This window comes from Rhinopithecus roxellana, chromosome 12 (assembly GCF_007565055.1).
Source record: "Rhinopithecus roxellana isolate Shanxi Qingling chromosome 12, ASM756505v1, whole genome shotgun sequence".
Classification (NCBI taxonomy): domain Eukaryota; kingdom Metazoa; phylum Chordata; class Mammalia; order Primates; family Cercopithecidae; genus Rhinopithecus; species Rhinopithecus roxellana.
Genome location: NC_044560.1, coordinates 90,429,385 through 90,448,611, shown reverse-complemented (window position 1 = coordinate 90,448,611; position 19,227 = coordinate 90,429,385). Strand labels below are relative to the sequence as shown.

The following is a 19,227-nucleotide window of genomic DNA, read 5'->3' as shown; positions in this document are numbered from 1 at the left end:
GTCTGTTGCCCAGGTTGGAGTGCAGTGGCGTGATCTCAGCTCACTGTAAGCTCCACCTCCTGGGTTCACACCATTCTCCTGCCTCGGCCTCCTGAGTAGCTGGGACTACAGGCACCCGCCACCATGCCTGGCTAATTTTTTGTGTTTTTAGTAGAGACGGGGTTTCATGGTGTTAGCCAGGATGGTCTCAATCTCCTGACTTTGTGATCCACCCGCCTTGGCCTCCCAAAGTGCTGGGATTACTACAGGTGTGAGCCGCCGCACCCGGCCTAATTTTTGTATTTTTAGTAGAGATGGGGTTTCACCATGTTGCCAGGCTGGTTTTGATCTCCTGACTTCGTGCCTGGCCAGCACCCAAGTTTAAAGATGATGCATACTCATCCCATTTACACGTTCAAAAAAGGGAAATTCTCAAGATGAAAATCTTATTTTAATTATTCTATGTTCATTTGATAGTTCTTTTTTTTTTGTTGAGATGGAGTCTCGCTCTGTCGCCCAGGCTGGAGTACAGTGGCATGATCTTGGCTCACTGCAAGCTCTGCCTCCCAGAATTCTTTTTTTTTGAGAAGGAGTCTCGCTCTGTCACCCAGGCTAGAGTGCAGTGCCGTGATCTGGGCTCACTACAAGCTCTGCCTCCCGGGTTCACGCCATTCTCCTGCCTCAGCCTCCCGAGTAGCTGGGACTATGGGCGCACACCTGCCACGCCCGGCTAGTTTTTTTTCTTTTTTGTAGTTTTAGCAGAGAGTTTTGTAGTTTCACCATGTTAGCCAGGATGGTCTCGATCTCTTGACCTTGTGACCCACCCGCCTCGGCCTCCCAAAGTGCTGGGATTACAGGTGTGAGCCACCGCACCCAGCCATCTGATAGTTCTAAGTGGGCCAACTAGTTCATTTACTTTTCCCATCATGGGAAGGAATTTTGCAAAATGAAGCAATGTTATACAGCAAAAGGGGTGACAGGTCAGGTTGCAGGGGAAGACTGCTTTGGGGATGCACTTTGTTTTCATACCCAACCTTGATTTTCACTTTAATTGTATAAAGAGGCATCTCCAAAGGCCAAAAGCAAAGAGCAATTTTTATTCACTATATTTTGAAGAGCCCATACTCACCTGGCTTGCCTTGGGAATCAGGTGCTGTGATTTCCATGATGAGATTTTCTAAAGGAGTACCTTTGCAATTGATTTCTTCCACCAGAGTTCCCTTACTTGCCCAGTCATCTAGTAGACTCTGTTTAAAGAAGAAAATGGTTAAATGTAGTATCTGGGGCTTTTTCCTCATAAGTAGGGACACCAGTTCTATATATACTCCCTAGTGTTTTAACAAGCATTAAGAGACCATCCTTCTGATTTATTTATTCATTTATCAAATATCTATTGAATATTTACTATATGCCTGGTAGCATGCCAAGCACTGGGGTATAAAATAGAATTATGACACAATTTCTAAAATCAGAAGCTCAGATTATCAATTGCATTGTAATGTGATAAATGCTATTATTATAGTATTATGGACAGTCTGTGAATTCCAAGAGCACAAGAGGAGTTCTATCTAATTCTGCCAAGAGGAAGGAAAGCTTTGAGTTAAGATAATGGCTGGGCATCGTGGTTCACGTCTGTAATCCCAGCACTTTGGACTTTGGGAGGCTGAGGCGGGCAGATTACTTGAGGTCAGGAGTACAAGACCAGACTGGCTGACATGGTGAAACCCTGTCTCTGCTAAAAATACAAAAAAAAAATTAGCCAGGCATGGTGGCAGGCGCCTGTAATCCCAGCGACTCAGGGGGCTGTGGTGGGAGAGTTGTTTGAACCTGGGAGGCAGAGGTTGCAGTGAGCTGAGATCGCGTCACGGCACCCCAGCCTGGACGACAGAGTGAGACTCTGTCTTCAAAAAAAAAAAAAAAAAAAAATAGAAAGAAAGATAAGAGTTTGCCAGACTGACAAGAGGGAACAACATGCATATAAAGATGAAAAAAGAAATAGTAACTGCAGGATAAATGAGGAGCTAGATATTGAGATACAGAAAAATGAATAGAATCATACTTTGCATTTATTAAGGAAGGCTATACTTTGCATTTATTAAGGAAACTTTACATTGGGTTTGAAATCAAAGATCCAACTACCATAGAAATCCATTAGGAAACAATGGCATTTGCTCTAAGACAAAAGTACCACATCATGTTAAGTCTCCAAGATGTCTCCTGCCTAGAGAGTAAATCCTAGTTGTAGGATTTTACTCCTTTCAGAGCAAGGACACCATTCTAGCCTTCAATGCCCTCCTCCATACTGAATATCCCTGACAATCTACTTAGTTTGCTTTTGACTTTAAGCTGCAGAGAAAGGCACAGAGCCCTACTCATATTGCCTAATTTCAAACTGACCCTTGGTCACTGCTTGTCAGTTCCTTAATTAATCACTTTTTTTTTTTTTTTTTTTGAGACAGAGTCGCACTCTCTGTCGCCCAGGCTGCAGTACAGTGTGCCATCTCAGCTCACTGCAACCTCCCCCTCCCCACTGCAAGCAATTCTTTGCCTCAGCCTCTTGAGTAGCTGGGATTACAGGTGCCCGCCACCATGCCCAGCTAATTTTTGTATTTTTAGTAGAGATGGCGTTTCACCATCTTGGCTAGGCTGATCTTGAACTCCTGACCTTGTGATCTACCCACCTCGGCCTCCCAAAGTGCTGGGATTACAGGCGTGAGCCACTGCGCCTGGCCATTAATCACTCTTGATTCTGAAGAGCCACAGTCCCCAAACTGTGGCTTGAGTCACAGAATATTTTACATTTTTGAGGAAAATACAGTTGTGACCATATGTGAATACCATATGAACAACTACTAAGTTCTTTGGACCTAACTTCTTAGCAAGTAGAAGTATTAGGAGGTTTTTTTTGTTTTGTTTCTTTTTTTTTTTTTTTTTGGCCTTGAGGTGCCATGACAAATTTCTTAAAACACCATGGGCACTGTGAAACAAAAATGTTGGAAAAGCTCTGTCCTAGGGAATTCCCAACAGCAAACGCTCCTGGTACCAGCTCTGTGGAAGCAAACTATTCTCTTTCATCTGCTCAAGATAAAGTGTGCTGTACTGAGAAAATAAGCATAAGTGCATGACAGTTAGAGACATATTTGGCTTATTTCAACAAAAGGAAGACTCAGGTTAGAGGTGTAAGCAGAGGCTGGATGATTACGGATCAAAGACAGTACAGAAGGGATTTTGCAGGGAATGGGAGGAAGGTTGGTCCCATCCTTGAAGGTACCTTCCAACCATCTGATTCTAGCTTTTCCTTTATTAGCTGAAGTAGTACTAGTTCTTCTATCCTCAATTTCCTGATAATATTATCTGGTTACTTGCTCAAATATATTTGTCTAATTCTCAAACATACAAAGAGAGTGTACGCTTCTCAAGGACTGTATGGGTAGATTGTTACCACATAAAGAAAACGGAGGAATTTCTGTTCTGATGCAGACTGACAACTTGGATTTCTCATACATTTCCCCACCACAGCTGGAGGCCAGTTAATACAAGTATTCAAACCAGTGCCTAGTCCAATTCTTGGAGTCCCTTTGTTCACCTACCTTCAGGTGTTCAATCTGCTTTTCTAACTCTTTAGCACTCATAGAAGTTTCTGTAGGTGGAATACTCCCTTCAGTTTCTTTCAGCCATTTCTGGAAGGTCCTGACCAGTTTCCGGAATTCATCCAACTGTTCCTGGCAAGATGATGCATCTTTCTCTCTGTCAATGAAGCAGTTCTGTTACTTGCCAGACTAAGTTTTATAAAGTCAACTTGAGCTAAGACTAGCTCATTCTGTGACTCCAGACATCAGTTACCTAACATGGCCTTTCTTTCTCATAATCTTTTCCACAGCAGGTTTGGCTGAATAACCACATATAATGTTAAAGAGTACCAAACTCAGGAATATATTGCCCTTGTTTGGACATTTCTGAGGAAAGAGGTCTTCAGTCTTACTCCAGGCTAAAGTGAAAGTGAGAAAAACTAAAGGGAGGCTGCTATTTAGGTACTGTGATACAATGGAAAGAATGCAGGCTTTGGATCTCGATTCCAGCCATGTTACATTTTAGCTATTTGACTCTTTCAAGGACCAATTCAAATGCTGATTGCTTTAGCAAGCAAGGTGCCGAAACTGGGGCTCACAGAAGTTAGGTGATTAGTTCTAGATTAATCACGCCAATGAATACACTACATCAAAAGGAAAGTTTTGGAAATGGCCATATCTATCAGACAGATGTCAATTCAGAAATCCTGATTCCTCATACAGTAAAAAGGCCCTCAGTATAGGGGAAGAAAAACAAAAGCTTTCTTGACCTTTGTCCCCATCCTCTCCATTAGATAACCTGCTGCTAATAATGTTGGTTTGAGCAACTCTTTTCTTCTAATCACTAAGGCAGTTATCTGCTAAATCAAGAACATATTTATGGCTAAACAGAGATAAGAAGTCTTGTTCATGTTCTTAAATCCATGTGAGGCTGTCCAGTGGGGAATCATGGCTTTTCAACAGGGACCAAAATCAACCAGCCTTGTCATATATTCCCTTGTTTGCCTTGAAAGAATCAGATACTCCTCTAAAACAGCAACTTAAATGTGGTCAAAACAAGCAGCGGGGCTGGGCATGGTGGTCCACACCTATAATCCCAGCATGTTGGGAGGCCAAAGCAGTAGGATCGATGAGGCCAGGAGTTCACAACTAGCCTGGTCAACATAGCAAGACCCTGTATCTTAAAAAATAAAAAAAGCCAGTGGAGTGCCAACATAACCCTTAATTATGTCTAGGAAGTCTCTTCCAATTTTTCTCTTCTTTCAAAATTATTCTATAATCTTACTTGCTGCCTCAAATTTGTTCTGTTTGGTCCAAGTGGCCTAGGCTTCTGATCACAAAGAGAGGGAACTCATCCCTATTTTCTGTTAGTTACTATTAGAAAAACCACTAAGTGGCTGGGTGCGGTGGCTCATGCCTGTAATCCCAGCACTTTGGGAGGCTGAGGCGGGTCGATCACCTGAGGTCAGGAGTTCGAGACCAGCCTGGCCAACGTGGTGAAACCCTGTCTCTACTAAAAATGCAAAAATTAGCTGGGCATGGTGGTGGGCACCTGTAATCCTAGCCATTCAGGAAGCTGAGGTAGAAGAACTGCTTGAACCCAAGAGATGGAGGTTGTAGTGAGCCGAGATAGCACCACTGCATTCTAGCCTGGGTGACAGAGTGAGACTCCATCTCAGGAAAAAAAAAAGAAAAAAGAAAAAAGAAAAACCACTAAGCATCAAGTAGATTAGGTAGCTTTGCCTAAAAAACGGCACTTTTCACCCTCCTATGACTCAGTAGTAGAGTTTTAGATGCCATCTTTTCTGGTAAAGGAAGAAAAGAGAAAAGATCATTTCACTCCATAACAAGAAAAAATAGTTCCCCAATGCTGATCAACACAAGTGATAACTCACCTCTCTTTAACTGTCTTCTGTAGCTCTGTGAAGTCTTTTCTGAGGTTCTGTACCCTGTCCTGATGCTGGGACAGGTCCAGCGCAAAGCCACAAGAGCTCAGTTCAGTGACCAGGTGCTCAAGAGTATCTAGGTTCTCCTGTTGGTCTTCCATTTCCAAATTGAGTTCCTGTCAAGCAAACAAGGATATGTATTAAATCCTCTAATCCTTATAAATATACTCTAAAAAGAAGGAATAAGGAAAGAGGTATGCTTGCCAGGTCAAATGCTAGATCAAAACAATAAATATGTAACTCAGTGAAAAGTTTAAAAACAAAACCAAACTTTTTTTTTTTTTCTTTTCAGACAGAGTTTTACTCGTGTCACCCAGGCTGGAGTGCAACGGCACTATCTTGGCTCACTGCAACCTCCACCTCCCGGGTTCAAGCGATTCTCCTGCCTCAGTATTGCGAGCAGCTGGGATTATAGGCTTCTGCCACCACGCCTGGCTAATTTTTTTTTGTATTAAAAAGCCCAATTTAAAAAAATCTGATAAATATGTAGGACATCTTCAATTCACTGGAGAGTGGGTAGGAATTACAAAACAGTCTTGTCTCCTCTAAATTAATGTTCAAAGACGTGGGAGGTACCATGACAGGATGTAAAGAATGAAAGTTTTAGGAGTCAAATAGACCTGATATTCAATCACACTTTGCCACTTACTAACTTACGATCTTAAGCTACTAAACTACTCTAAGCTCCATGGTCTCTTCTATAAAATGGAGGTAAACACACTATCTCCACTATTATTTAACATTGTACTTAAGATATCAGCCAGGTGCAGTGGCACATCCCTATAATCCCCAGAACTTTTGGGGGCCAAGGTGGGTGGATCACTTTAAGCCCAAGAGTTCAAGACCACCCTGGGCAACATGGCAAAACTCCATCTCTTTTTTTTTTTTTTTTTTTGAGACAAAGTCTGGCTCTGTTGCCCAGGCTGGAGTGCAGTGGCGCTATCTCGGCTCACCGCAACCTCTGCCTCCCGGGTTCACACCATTCTCCTGCCTCAGCCTCTCAAGTAGCTGGGACTACAGGCACCCGCCACCACGCCTGGCTAATTTTTTGTATTTTTAGTAGAAATGGGGTTTCACCGTGTTCGCCAGGGTGGTCTCTATCTCCTGACCTTGTGATCCACCTGCCTCGGCCTCCCAAAGTGCTGGGATTACAGGCATGAGCCACCGCGCCCGGCCTCCATCTCTATTTTTTTTTAAAAAAAGTTAATTTAGGCCGGGCGCGGTGGCTCAAGCCTGTAATCCCAGCACTTTGGGAGGCCGAGACGGGCGGATCACGAGGTCAGGAGATCAAGACCATCCTGGCTAACACGGTGAAACCCCGTCTCTACTAAAAATACAAAAACTAGCCGGGCGAAGTGGCGGGCGCCTGTAGTCCCAGCTACTCGGGAGGCTGAGGCAGGAGAATGGCGTAAACTCGGGAGGCGGAGCTTGCAGTGAGCTGAGATCTGGCCACTGCACTCCAGTCCGGGCGACAAAGCGAGACTCTGCCTCAAAAAAAAAAAAAAAAAAAAAAAAGTTAATTTAATAATTAAAAAAGCCAATGCAATTAAGAGAAAACAATCTGTGGAATAAGAATTGAAAAAGAAGAGATAAAACTGTATTTGTAGATTACATGAAAGTATATTTGTAGGGCCGGGCACAGTGGCTCACACCTGTAATCCCAGCACTTTGGAAGGCCAAGGCAGGCCAATCACTTGAGGTCAGGAGTTTGAGACCAGACTGGCCAACGTGGTGAAACCCCGTCTCCACTAAAAATACAAAAATTAGCCAGGCATGATGGCACACTCCTGTAGTCCCAGCTGCTTGGGAGGCTAAGGCAGAAGAATCTCTTGAATTTGGGAGGAGGAGGTTGCAGTGAGCCAAGATTGTGTCACTGCACTCCAGCCTGGGCAACAGAGTAAGACTCTGTCTCAAAAAAAAAAAAAAAAAAAGGCCAGGTGTGGTGGCTCATTCTTGTAATCCTAGCACTTTGGGAGGCTGAGGCGGGAGGATCACTTGAGTTCAGGAGTTCAAGACCAGTCTGGCCAACGTGGTGAAACCTGTCTCTACTAAACACACAAAAATTAGCTGGAAATTGCTTGAACTCAGGAGGTGGAGGTTGCAGTGAGCCGAGACTGTGCCACAGCACTCCAGCCTAGGTAACAGAGCAAGTCTCTGTCTCAAAAAAAAAAAAAAGTGTATTTGTAAAACCCAAGATAATCAACAATACAATGAAATCAAACAACGAAGAAGTTAAATAAGGTAGCAGAATATAAAATTAACACACAAAAATCAATAATGAAAACTTCAACTTACAATAGCAACACAAAAGGCTCAATCTTTGTAATCAACTAACAAGAAACATAAAATCTAAATTTTAAAACATTTCTGAAGTTGGGTGCAGTGGCTCTTGCTTGTAATCCCAGTTGCTGGGGAGGCTGAGACCCCTGGTAATCACTTGAGCCCAAGAGTTTGAGGCTGTAGTGAGCTATGATCATGCCACTGAACTCCAGCCTGGGCAACAGAGCAGGACCCCATCTCAAAACAAAAAACAACAAAAAAATCAAAAACACTCCTGAAAAACACAAAAGCAGATCTGGCTAGATGGAAACACATCCATAAAATGTATGCATATGTATTTGCCTATGTATGTATATGCGTTTGTGTGAATAAATATATTTAGTGTGACCCAAATAAAAATGCTAACAAGTTTTTTTTCTCTAGAACTAATAAAGGTGATTCCTAAATTCACATAGAAAAATAAATGTGCAACTATACCTATGAAAAATTTTGCAAGAAAAAAAAACGAGGAGGACTAGCTCTCTACCACGCATTAAAATATACCATAAAGCCTCTATAATTAAAATAGTATGCTCTAGTACATGAATAGAAAGACGAGCAGTGAGCTGAGATCACACCACTGCACCCCAGCTTGGGTGACAGAACAAGACCCCATCGCAAAAAAACAAAAAAGAAAGAAAAAAAAGAAAATCCAGAAATAGGTGGCTCAAGCCTGTAATCACAGCACTTTGGGAGGCCGAGGCGGGCGGATCACGAGGTCAGGAGATCGCGAGCATCCTGGCTAACACGGTGAAACCCCGTCTCTACTAAAAAAAAATACAAAAAACTAGCCGGGCGAGGTAGCGGGCGCCTGTAGTCCCAGCTACTCCGGAGGCTGAGGCAGGAGAATGGCGTGAACCCGGGAGGCGGAGCTTGCAGTGAGCTGAGATCCGGCCACTGCACTCCAGCCCGGGCGACAGAGCAAGACTCCGTCTCAAAAAAAAAAAAAAAAAGAAAATCCAGAAATAGACTCAAAGACATATAAAAATTGGGTATATGATGAAGATGGCTTCTTAAGTCTGGGGAAAAGATGGACTTTTCAAATAAATGTTACATGTTGGATATCCTTTATGCTTGGGACCAGAAGTGTTTTGAATTCCAGACTCTTCCAGATTTTGGAATATTTGCATTATACTTAGCAGTTGAGCATCCCTAATCTGAAGCTCTGAAATCTGAAGTGCTCCAATGAGTCTTTCCTTTGAGCATGACCTCTGAGTGTCACATCAGCTCTCAAAAAGTTTCAGATTTTGGGCCGGGCACGGTGGCTCACACCTGTAATCCCAGCACTTTGGGAGGCCGAGGCAGGTGGATCACAAGGTCAGGAGATCTTAGCCATCCTGGTTAACCCGGTGAAACCCCATCTACTAAAAATACAAAAAGAAATTAGCCGGGCGTGGTGGTGGGCGCCTGTAGTCCCAGCTACTTGGGAGGCTGAGGCAGGAGAATGGCATGAACCCGGGAGACGGAGCTTGCAGTGAGCTGAGATCACGCCACTGCACCCCGGGAGGCGGAGCTTGCAGTGAGCTGAGATCCCGCCACTGCACTCCAGCCCGGGCAACAGAGCAAGACTCCGTCTCAAAAAAAAAAAAAAAAAGAAAGAAAAAGATAAACATGATTCGTACTTCAGAATAAGCTTAAATTGTTAAAAGATTCTAATGTAAAAAAAATTAGAACAAGTGTTAGAATAAAGCATGAATAAGTTTTTTCATAACCTGGGTGTGACAAAAATCTTTCAAACTTTGACTAAAAATACATATTTAATAAAATATTGATAAAATCTTCTGTTTAGAACAAAAATTCCACATTTACATGTCAAAAAACACCATAAGTCAAAAGCACAAACTGGGAAACAATATTTCTAATGTATCACAGATAAAGAATTAATCTCTCTAATATATAAGAACTCTAAAAAAAATTTTAAAACTCTAAAACTTGAGAGAAGACCAAAAATCTTGACAAAAAAAGGACAAAATGCATGAACAGATAGTTCACAAATAAATGACTCTTAAATGTAAAAAATACTCAACCTCGCTAATAAGAGAAATAACAATTAAAACCACATTCACATATCATGTTTTACCAATCACACCAGAAAAAATTTAAAAGCTCGATAATAAATTTTGTTGGTGAGGCTGTAGGGGAAACAGGTACTCTAATACACTGCTGGTGGGAATGCAAAACGGTGAAATCTCAAAGGAGGGGAATTTGGCTATTTCTAACAAAACTACACATGTATTTACCCTTTAATGGAACAACTCCACTCTAGGAACTTATTCTGATAGGAAAAAATACACACAGTTATTCAGTTGTAATAGCACAATTTCGGAAACCACAACTGAAATGTCCACACATATAAGTCTTATTGGCCAGGTGTGGTGGCTCACGTGTGTAATCCCTCTGGGAGGCCGAGGCAGGCAGATCACCTGAGGTCAGGAGTTGGAGATCAGCCTGGCCAACATGGTGAAACCCCATCTCTAATAAAAATACAAAAAAACTATCCAGGCATGGTGACAGGTGCCTATAATCCCAGCTTCTTGGGAAGCTAAGGCAGGAGAATCTCTTGAACCCGGGAGGTGGAGGTTGAGATTACAGTGAGACAAGATCGTGCCACTACACTTCAGTCTGGGCTACAGGGCACAGAGTAAGACTCTGTCTCCAAAAAAAAAAAAAAAAAACAAAACAAAAAACAAAAAACAGAGTCTTGTTGATTAAACTATAATTCTTCTACACAATGAATGTATGGTTTAAAAAATGAAGATGCCTGTGAATCCATATTAAGTGATTTCCAAGACATATTAAGTAAAAAAGCAAAGGATTATGTAATATACCCTTCTTTTTTGTAAGGAAGAATGGGAAATAAGAATGTGTGTGTATGTTCATTTTGGTAAAAAGAAATAGAAAAAAATAAACCTGAAATGTGTTACTTTGCAGATGGGTGAAAATGGGATGGAAGAGACAGGAAAGACAATGAGAATGTATCCTTATTCACTTCCTATACCTTGAGTATAACTTTTTGAATAGTTTTAACTTTTGAGCTATGTTAATGCTTTACATATTTAAAAATAAGTTTAATCAACAAAGATAGAAAAATAAAGTCCTAAAGTTGAATACAAATAGAAACAAATCTAATTATATATGAAATTACAGAAAAAATAATTCAGGTAATTTTTGAATACAGTACACAGTGGGTCACAGGCTAAGGACTAAAACATATCCAAAGAAATATTCAATTTTATTTAGCAGGTTTGTTATTGGTAGAAATACTAGTGTAATTCTAAAACTATCTTATATTTATTGTAGAATAAAACAAATTTAAGTAAATATATTGAAGTTGTTGCTGGGAACTTGGGTTCTCCCTACAGGAAAGGAAGATACAAATGTGGAAAGGAGGAAGATTCCTATGGTGTTGAGTTGAAACTAGACTGTCAGTATGATTTTATGATATAAAAAACATACACATATATTTCCTAACACTATCTATTAAAAAGAACTAAAGTAGTGACACTCCAGTAGCTCACCTGGTGTCCAGATTTGGTTTCTAAATATCATTCCCCACTATAAGTGGGGCTCCTTGGATAAATAGCTGATTTCAGATAGGGGACAAGGAAATACATTATTGTGCCACAAATACCTTAAGTGCCAAAAGTGCTCTTATGCTGAGGAAGACATGTCAAAAAGCCACAGGAACAAAAGTTTTATCTGTTCCCATTGGTACTTTCAATTTAGTACATGTCTGCTGTAACTTACTTGAATATAAAATATAGCAATGTGAAATTATTAAAAAAAAAAAAAAGCCACAGGAGATAGCTTGAAGGGGATCCCACAGACCACATTTGGGAAAACATTAGGTATCATAAAGAATAACGGTAATACCAACTATAGAAGCCCATAATGATACTCTTTTATATTTTTATAACAGGGAAAACAATTAGCAACTGGTGAGTCTAGATGAAGAGTATGCTGGTGTTTAATGGACCATTCCTTCTGCTTTTCTGTAAAGTTTGAAATCATTCAAAGCAAAAAGGAGAGCAAACAAAACCAAACAACGAGATTCCACTTTAATATGGAAAATGTTAGAAAGCTGGAAAAAGCGAAGGCGGCAATGCAGAGATATAGGAATGCTGAAGTACTACGGGTGGGAATGTGTGCTGGTACAGCCATTCTGGAGCTTAAATTGGGCACTACTGAGTCAAATTAAATTAATATATGCATATACTATGACTTGGCAATTCTACTTCTGGGTATATATCTGTGGTAGTTGTTAATACTTTTTACCAAATATTTCTAGCTTTGCACCTGTTGGTACATGGTGAGATTACATTTCCTCACCCTCTTGAAAGGTATAGGTGGTTTTGTGGAAAGTGATTTGACTAATAAAATGTAAATGGATAAAATATGCCCTTTTCCCACTGAAGCAGTAATCATGAAAGCTTTTATCAGGATGAAATCTCCATCAATCTGCATCCCTTGAGTGACTATGATGAGCTGAGTGGCTCCGCTGATTTGGGTTGAACATGTAGTAAGAATGAAAAATAAATATTGACTGTGTTGGTTAAAAAATGGACAAATGATACCTAGTTTACAGGATCACTGTAATAATTCCCAAAGATAATGCAGGTAAAGTTTCCAGTATACTGACTGATGTAGTATGTGCTCAGTAAATGCTGGTTCTCTCCCGGCCCTTCTCTCCCCTTTATTCTGCTAACATGGCAGATATATCCTCACCTGGATCTGTTGGAAGAAACGTGTAATATCTTGATCTGGCTGATTTCCACAGGCCAGCATCCGACTTTTGTTTTCCATGAATTGCTGCAGCTTACCAGAGAGATGTTCAAACATCTCTGCCTGGGGCAGAAGCTTCTTTAGGGAGCTCTCCTTTTCTTGCTGCTGTAGACAGAGCTGTTCGAACCGCTGGCTCACCTCTGCCAGTTTGCCCTGCAGCACTGCTGCTGTGGTACTGTCTGCTGTCTCCATGAATCGGGTCACCATCTCACGGGTGGCCTCCAAGCTGCTCTTTTGCCGAGCAATGTCCTGTTTCAATTTCTGTCATGAAGAACACGTCTGTCAGCTCCTGGCTCACTTATTCCAGGACATCTGAGCCACAAACTAATAACTATACACTATATCACAAGGGGGACTGGAGGACTGCAACTGAGCCTTCAGAAGACCACACATCTCATCCCCTTAGCTCTCCACTCCTTCTACCACATGACTTTGCTATCACCACTTTCATTCCAGCTCAATTGGGTAGAAATATCTTTACATGGATTAGTTATCATTTCTAAATCTTATTAGATGATTCACAGATGTTAAGTTCTCTCTTGTTACTTTTTCAACATTATATAATGATGGCACATAGCAAACATACCCTCTATGCCAGCTCTTGGGACACAGGTCTTACCATATTTGTGGCTAAGGCTTCCTGGATGACTCCTGATGAGAGTGATGCCACCTGCTTCCCTTCCAGGTTTTGTTCAACTTCCCCAATAGACTGTGACAGGCTCTCCAGGCTTTCCTGGACACTCTGAGATTGGGCAATTGCTTTCTGCAGCAGAGAAGATCGCTCAGCCAGGCTATAGGAGAGGCTTTGGAAGTGGCTGAGTATGGAATCTGAAAAATCAGGCCATGAAAAGAAAGAGTGGAGACAATTTTTGTATTATGCTTTTAAAGACTGTATTTAAATTGCTCATTTAAAATCTTTACTATTATCAATTTTTTTATAGGGATGTGGTCTCAATATGTTGCCCACACTGGTCTTGAACTCCTGGCCTCAAGCAATCTTCCTACTTCAGCTTCCTAAAGTGCCTGGATTACAGGCATGAGCCACCATGCCCAGTCCTACATTGAACATAGTAATTGTAATAATAATTGACATTAAGACCAATGGAAGAAATAAGCTTGAAATGAATTAGTATTAGAGCCAAGTTCAATAAGCATTAGTTATTTACCACATACAAAGAACCAGAAATTGTACTAGATGCTGAGGACTAAAGATACTGAAGTATCTTATCTGACATCTACAACTTAAAGACTCTGAAACAGAGCATAGGCAGAGGAAGACACATCATAATTAATGATAAAAATAAAATCTTAAGTGGTATATTAATACTAGAAGTACTGTCCTTGTTTTAGGACAATAATTATCTTTCGTTTCTTTTGAGGAGTGGAATGGCTAAGTCAAGCTATTTAACACATGCATTACCTCACATACTTATCAGTTTTTTGTGGTGAAAACACTTAAAATATACTCTCGCAGCAATTTTCAAGCATACGATATATATATATATATACATATATATATATATATTTTTTTTGAGATGGAGTCTCGCTCTGTTGCCCACGCTGGAGTGCAGTGGCATAATCTCAGCTCACTGCAAGCTCCACCTCCTGGGCTCACGCTATTCTCCTGCCTCAGCCTCCGGAGTAGCTGGGATTACAGGCGCCCGCCACCATGCCCGGCTAATTTTTTTTATTTTTTGTATTTTTAGTAGAGATGGGATTTCACCTTGTTGGCCAGGATGGTCTCGATCTCCTGACCTCGTGGTCCACCTGCCTCAGCCTCTCAAAGTGCTGGGATTACAGGCGTGAGCCACCACGCCAGGCCTGTATACAAAGCATGGTGACATCTTGAAGCATGGGCAAGATTTCACCATGCTTTGTAAGCATCCAATGAATGTTAGCAGCTGAGCAACAGGAAAAACTTCAGGGGTAATACAATGTAAGTGGTTTACTTGGGAAAGAAAAGAAGTAGGTGTGGCTAGAAGATAGATGCCTGGGGAAAAGGGACTGAAGCCAGATTGTGAAGGTCCTTCAATGGTGCAAGAATAAAGTTCATTAGAGGATGAGCTCTTTGATGACAATCTATGTCTATTCGTGTTTACATTCTCAGCCTCTAGCCTGGCACCACAGATATTTGCACAACCCAATGTGACATATTGCAGAACAGAGGTACATACTAGGAATTAAGGGAGTACTATTATACTGTTGCTGCTTTATACCTGTAGTTTCTTGAACATGCTTGTGGTCTGGGGCTGGCTCCCCTTCAATTTCCATTATGTCACGAGCTACTTTTTGCAGTTTTTCCACCGGTACTTGGTGCTCAGCCAATTCCTCCTGCAACTGCTGCTTGTCCATGAAAAAAACAAACAAACCAAAAAACCATCTAAGTAAGTAATCAAAGCTGATTCTAGGAATCCGGAGCTACTGAACAGCTTCACAGAAAAATTCTAAGTTTACCCATAGCCATAAATATTAGAAGTATTTAGCACTCAGATCTCGTCCAAGGCATCCCAACTACTGCCTTCATTTTATGTAAGCATTTGCTTTATTTTGGAGTCCTTTACGCCATGGAATACTAGGTCTTGACACCACAACACAGCCTGTATCCTGACTTACCTTTGTTGTTGCAAGCTGCTGCTGGAGAACTCCAGGGTCGGAGGCAACTGTATCTGAGAGGAGCTTCCCCACATTGGCCTCACAAGTCTGCATCCAGGCCTGCAGGCTGTCAGCACTGTTTTGGAATTGATGATACTGGCCTAACAGCATATTCAGGTGAGATCCTAATCGTGTACACTGTGCCAAAGAAAGGAAGGTAAGCAGACTTAAGCAAGGTCAGGCCAAAGGCAGCAGTTGCCCAAAGAAAGAGGCCTGGCTTTATTACAGAGAACTCACTGTAACTTCAGATAAGGGTAGTGCCAGAACCCATGGATAGATGGTTAGCAATGATCTATAAGTGTGGGTCCCCTCTGTTTGCTCCATATTATCCACCTCGACCTTCTTACATATCCAGGAAAATTTAATGAGATATATGACAAGCCCCCAAAGAAATGAACAGCAGGTTGCAGACAAAGGTAGGAGTTAAGAAGTGCAAAAAGTGTTCTTTCTTGGGGATTAGAAGTGTTGGCAGAAGGCATAAGACAGGTAAGAAGAGCTGACTGGATTCTAAACTTTAGAAGAAAGAGGAAGTTCTTTAGATAGGAAGGAAGGTAAGGATATACCCTAGATGCTCTGTCCAGAAATAAAAACTGTGCAGTTGGTTTAAATTTCCTCTGTATGCTATGTCTCTTGGGAGCCCAAGTCCGCTAGTCAGGATACAGGAAGGTGAATACTTCCACCTTCATCATCAGTGTGACATACTCCTGCCACTGCTAGGTATTAGGTATTAGCTAGCTATCAGGCCTTTGGGCTAATACCTATGTATGTTACATTTTTTGCATTGTCTGTGAAGACATGCAAAGTCTTGGTTCAAGTTTGAACCCCATGGTTCAAACTTGAAGCCCATGGTTCAAGTTTAAATCAGCTCTCTTACTGTGTCCTGGGGTTCTTATTCTGAGACCCAGACACTACCTACATTGTGTGAGGGCTGCCATGATTGTTTCACAAAGATGCCAGGAACTGCCCCCTTACCTCTGAGTGGAGAGCAGTGTACCTTTCTGTTGCATCCTTCAACTTGTCCTTTACTAAGTTTCCAATTTCTGATGGTTCTTTGCCTTCCTTAAAACTGTTTTCCGTGTCTAAGACTTTCTGTCCTGAGATAGTCACAAATCTCAAGTCTCCTTTGTGGGAAATGACATCCTCTGAGAAGCTTCCTTGCCGCTTCAGCAGGGAGGGAAGGGCCTCGGGGCTGCTGCCTCCCTTATGCATGTTCTCCAGCTCTTTCTCAGATCGTTCCAACCAGCTTTCAAACTCTCTATGATCCTGCAGAAATTTCTGCAACTCATCCTGAAGTGTCTGCACCTGCTTCAGTTCTGCCTCTGATTGGGCCAGGGAAGTAGAATATTGCTCCTTTAGCTCTCCCAGCTTTTCTTGCAGCATCTGTTGTTCCTCAGGTGTGAGATTGTGGCCATGCTGATCCAGGAAGGCCTGAGCTGACTGGGTGGCCAGAATGAAATGTTGCTGCTGGGACAGCAATTCTTGGTGACGGGCCTGGTAAAAAAAAAAAATCCCCCCAAACAAAGGACAATCAGTAGGGAATCCACAATAATTTGAGGTATACAAGACTGGACTGCATACTCCATGTGAGGTCTGCTCACATTAAGCCTTGGTCTTTTCACCCACATTGCTGTCAAGTCATACACCTCTCTCAGTTTTGCTGCATCTCACATTTTTCCATTAACTTCATTTTATTCAGTTCAGCCCCTTGTTTTAGGTATAGCCCTTTAATTTAGATGCTGACTCTTAAATTGTACTTATAATCTTTAAGGACCATCTATATATAAGCTAGAAGTAGGGAGAGGTCTCTATCTCTACTCAATAGACCACTTTTCCAGCTGCTCAGAAATCATCAATATCAGTCACTCTCTAAATAGTATGCCACATGCCAATCCCCTCTGAACTGACATGTATAGGACTTCATGGTTTTCAAAAAGATTTTACATGTATTATTTCATTTGCTTTGTGGCACAACCTATAATAAAGGTAGACAATATAATACCCATATTAAGAATAAGTGAATACTGGCCAGGTGCAGTGGCTCACGTCTGTAATCCCAGAACTTTGGGAGGCCGAGGCAGGCGGATCATCTGAGGTCGGGAGTTCAAGACCAGCCTGACCAAACATGGTGAAATCCCATCTCTACCAAAAATACATAATTAGCTGGGTGTGGTGGTGCATGCCTGTAGTCCTAGCTACTCAGGAGGCTGAGGCAGGAGAATCACTTGAACCCAGGAGGTGGAGGTTGCAGTGAGCCAAGATCATGCCATTGCACTCCAGCCTAGGCAACAAGAGCAAAACTCCATCTCAAAAAAAAAAAGAGGCCGGGCGCGGTGGCTCAAGCCTGTAATCCCAGCACTTTGGGAGGCCGAGACGGGCGGATCACGAGGTCAGGAGATTGAGACCATCCTGGCTAACACAGTGAAACCCTGTCTCTACTAAAAAAAAAATACAAAGGACTAGCCAGGCGAGGTGGCGGGTGCCTGTAGTCCCAGCTACTCGGGAGGCTGAGGCAGGAGAATGGCGTAAACCCGGGAGGCGGAGCTTGCAGTGAGCTGAGATCCGGCCACTGTGCTCCAGCCTGGGCGACAGAGCGAGACTCCGTCTCCAAAAAAAAAAAGAAAAGAAAAAAAAAAAGGATTAACTGAATACCAAAAAGACTTGACTAAGGTCATGCAGTTTGTTAAGGAACAGAACTGCAACTCAAACCTGACTCTCTTAGCTAAACTATACAAATGGACAACTAATAATCATCTACATTAGTGGAAGGGTAGCTGAATAAATCATACATACGACAATATAAAAATTGCAAGTTTGGCCAGGCACGGTGGCTCATGCCTGTAATCCCAGAACTTTGGGAGGCCAAGGCGGGTGGATCACGAGGTCAAGAGATCGAGACCATGCTGGCCAACATGGTGAAACTCCGTCTCTACTAAAAATACAAAAATTAGCTGGGCATGGTGGCACATGCCTGTAATCCCAGCTACTTGGGAGGCTGAGGCAGGAGAATTGCTTGAACTTGGGAGGCAGAGGTTGCAGTGAGCCGAGATCATGCCACTGCACGCCAGCCTGGCAACGGACTGAGACTCTATCTTAAAAAAAAAAATGCAAGTTCTTAACTGTCACTCATGTGTCCATGAAGACTGTCCCTACTAGGAAAGGCCATGGAAAATTAATTCGATAATTAGAGAGTAAACTGTATTTCTGGGTAATAATAAGTAATTGGTACTTTCTATTTGTATGTACTTTGTCTATGTGCTTATAAACAGAACTTCTTTCTATTCCAATGGAATATGAGTTCTTTGAGGAGAGCTGTGAGTTTCTGTTTTGAAACATAAGATGTTCTTCCCGAGTCTAGAAGACAGTGGGAGTTGTCAGTATTCCTGACTACCTATACTGTTTATGCCACTACTTAGAGAAGGACTACTGAGCATCGTCTACTTTTAGCCTGTATCAACAGCAACCTGATCGCCTCAGCTTCCCACATCATTTCAAGAAAGCTGAGTGACTAGGAGGTTGAAGCTAGGTTTTCGAGACCAGCCTGAGCAACAACATAGCAAAACTGTCTCTTAAAAAAAAAAAAAAAAAAAAAAAAAAAATGAATGAGGCATGGTGGGTGCACACCTGTAGTCCTAGCTACTTGAGAGGATTACTGGAGCTCAGGACTTGAAGGTTACAGTGAGCTATGATCGTACCACTGCACTTCAGCCTGGGTGGCAAAGTGAGGCCTCATCTCTTTACAAAAGAAAAAACAGTTGAGCGCAGTGGCTCATGCCTCTAATCCCAGAACTTTGGGAGGCCAAGGCGGGTGGATCACGAGGTCAAGAGATCGAGACCATGCTGGCCAACATGGTGAAACTCCGTCTCTACTAAAAATACAAAAATTAGCTGGGCATGGTGGTGTGCGCCTGTAATCCCAGCTACTCGAGAGGCTAAGGCAGGAGAATGGCTTGAACCCGGGAGGCGGAGGTTGCAGTGAGCTG

The 19,227-nt window shown here is 42.1% G+C and overlaps 1 protein-coding gene across 18 annotated transcripts in view; it reads right to left on the bottom strand.

Moving 5' to 3' along the window:
- The window catches only part of LOC104675570 (microtubule-actin cross-linking factor 1), a 392,257-nt gene that overhangs the window by 116,589 nt on the left and 256,441 nt on the right, over positions 1-19,227 (bottom strand). For all 18 annotated transcript variants that reach the window (XM_030942495.1, XM_030942497.1, XM_030942493.1 and 15 more), the window contains 8 exons: positions 16,220-16,738; positions 15,209-15,385; positions 14,812-14,935; positions 13,215-13,423; positions 12,539-12,856; positions 5,444-5,610; positions 3,570-3,726; positions 1,109-1,226 (listed from right to left, as the gene is read on the bottom strand). In XM_030942495.1, coding sequence (XP_030798355.1) covers positions 1,109-1,226; positions 3,570-3,726; positions 5,444-5,610; positions 12,539-12,856; positions 13,215-13,423; positions 14,812-14,935; positions 15,209-15,385; positions 16,220-16,738 — 1,789 coding nt within the window. The remainder of the gene's footprint in view (positions 1-1,108; positions 1,227-3,569; positions 3,727-5,443; positions 5,611-12,538; positions 12,857-13,214; positions 13,424-14,811; positions 14,936-15,208; positions 15,386-16,219; positions 16,739-19,227) is intronic.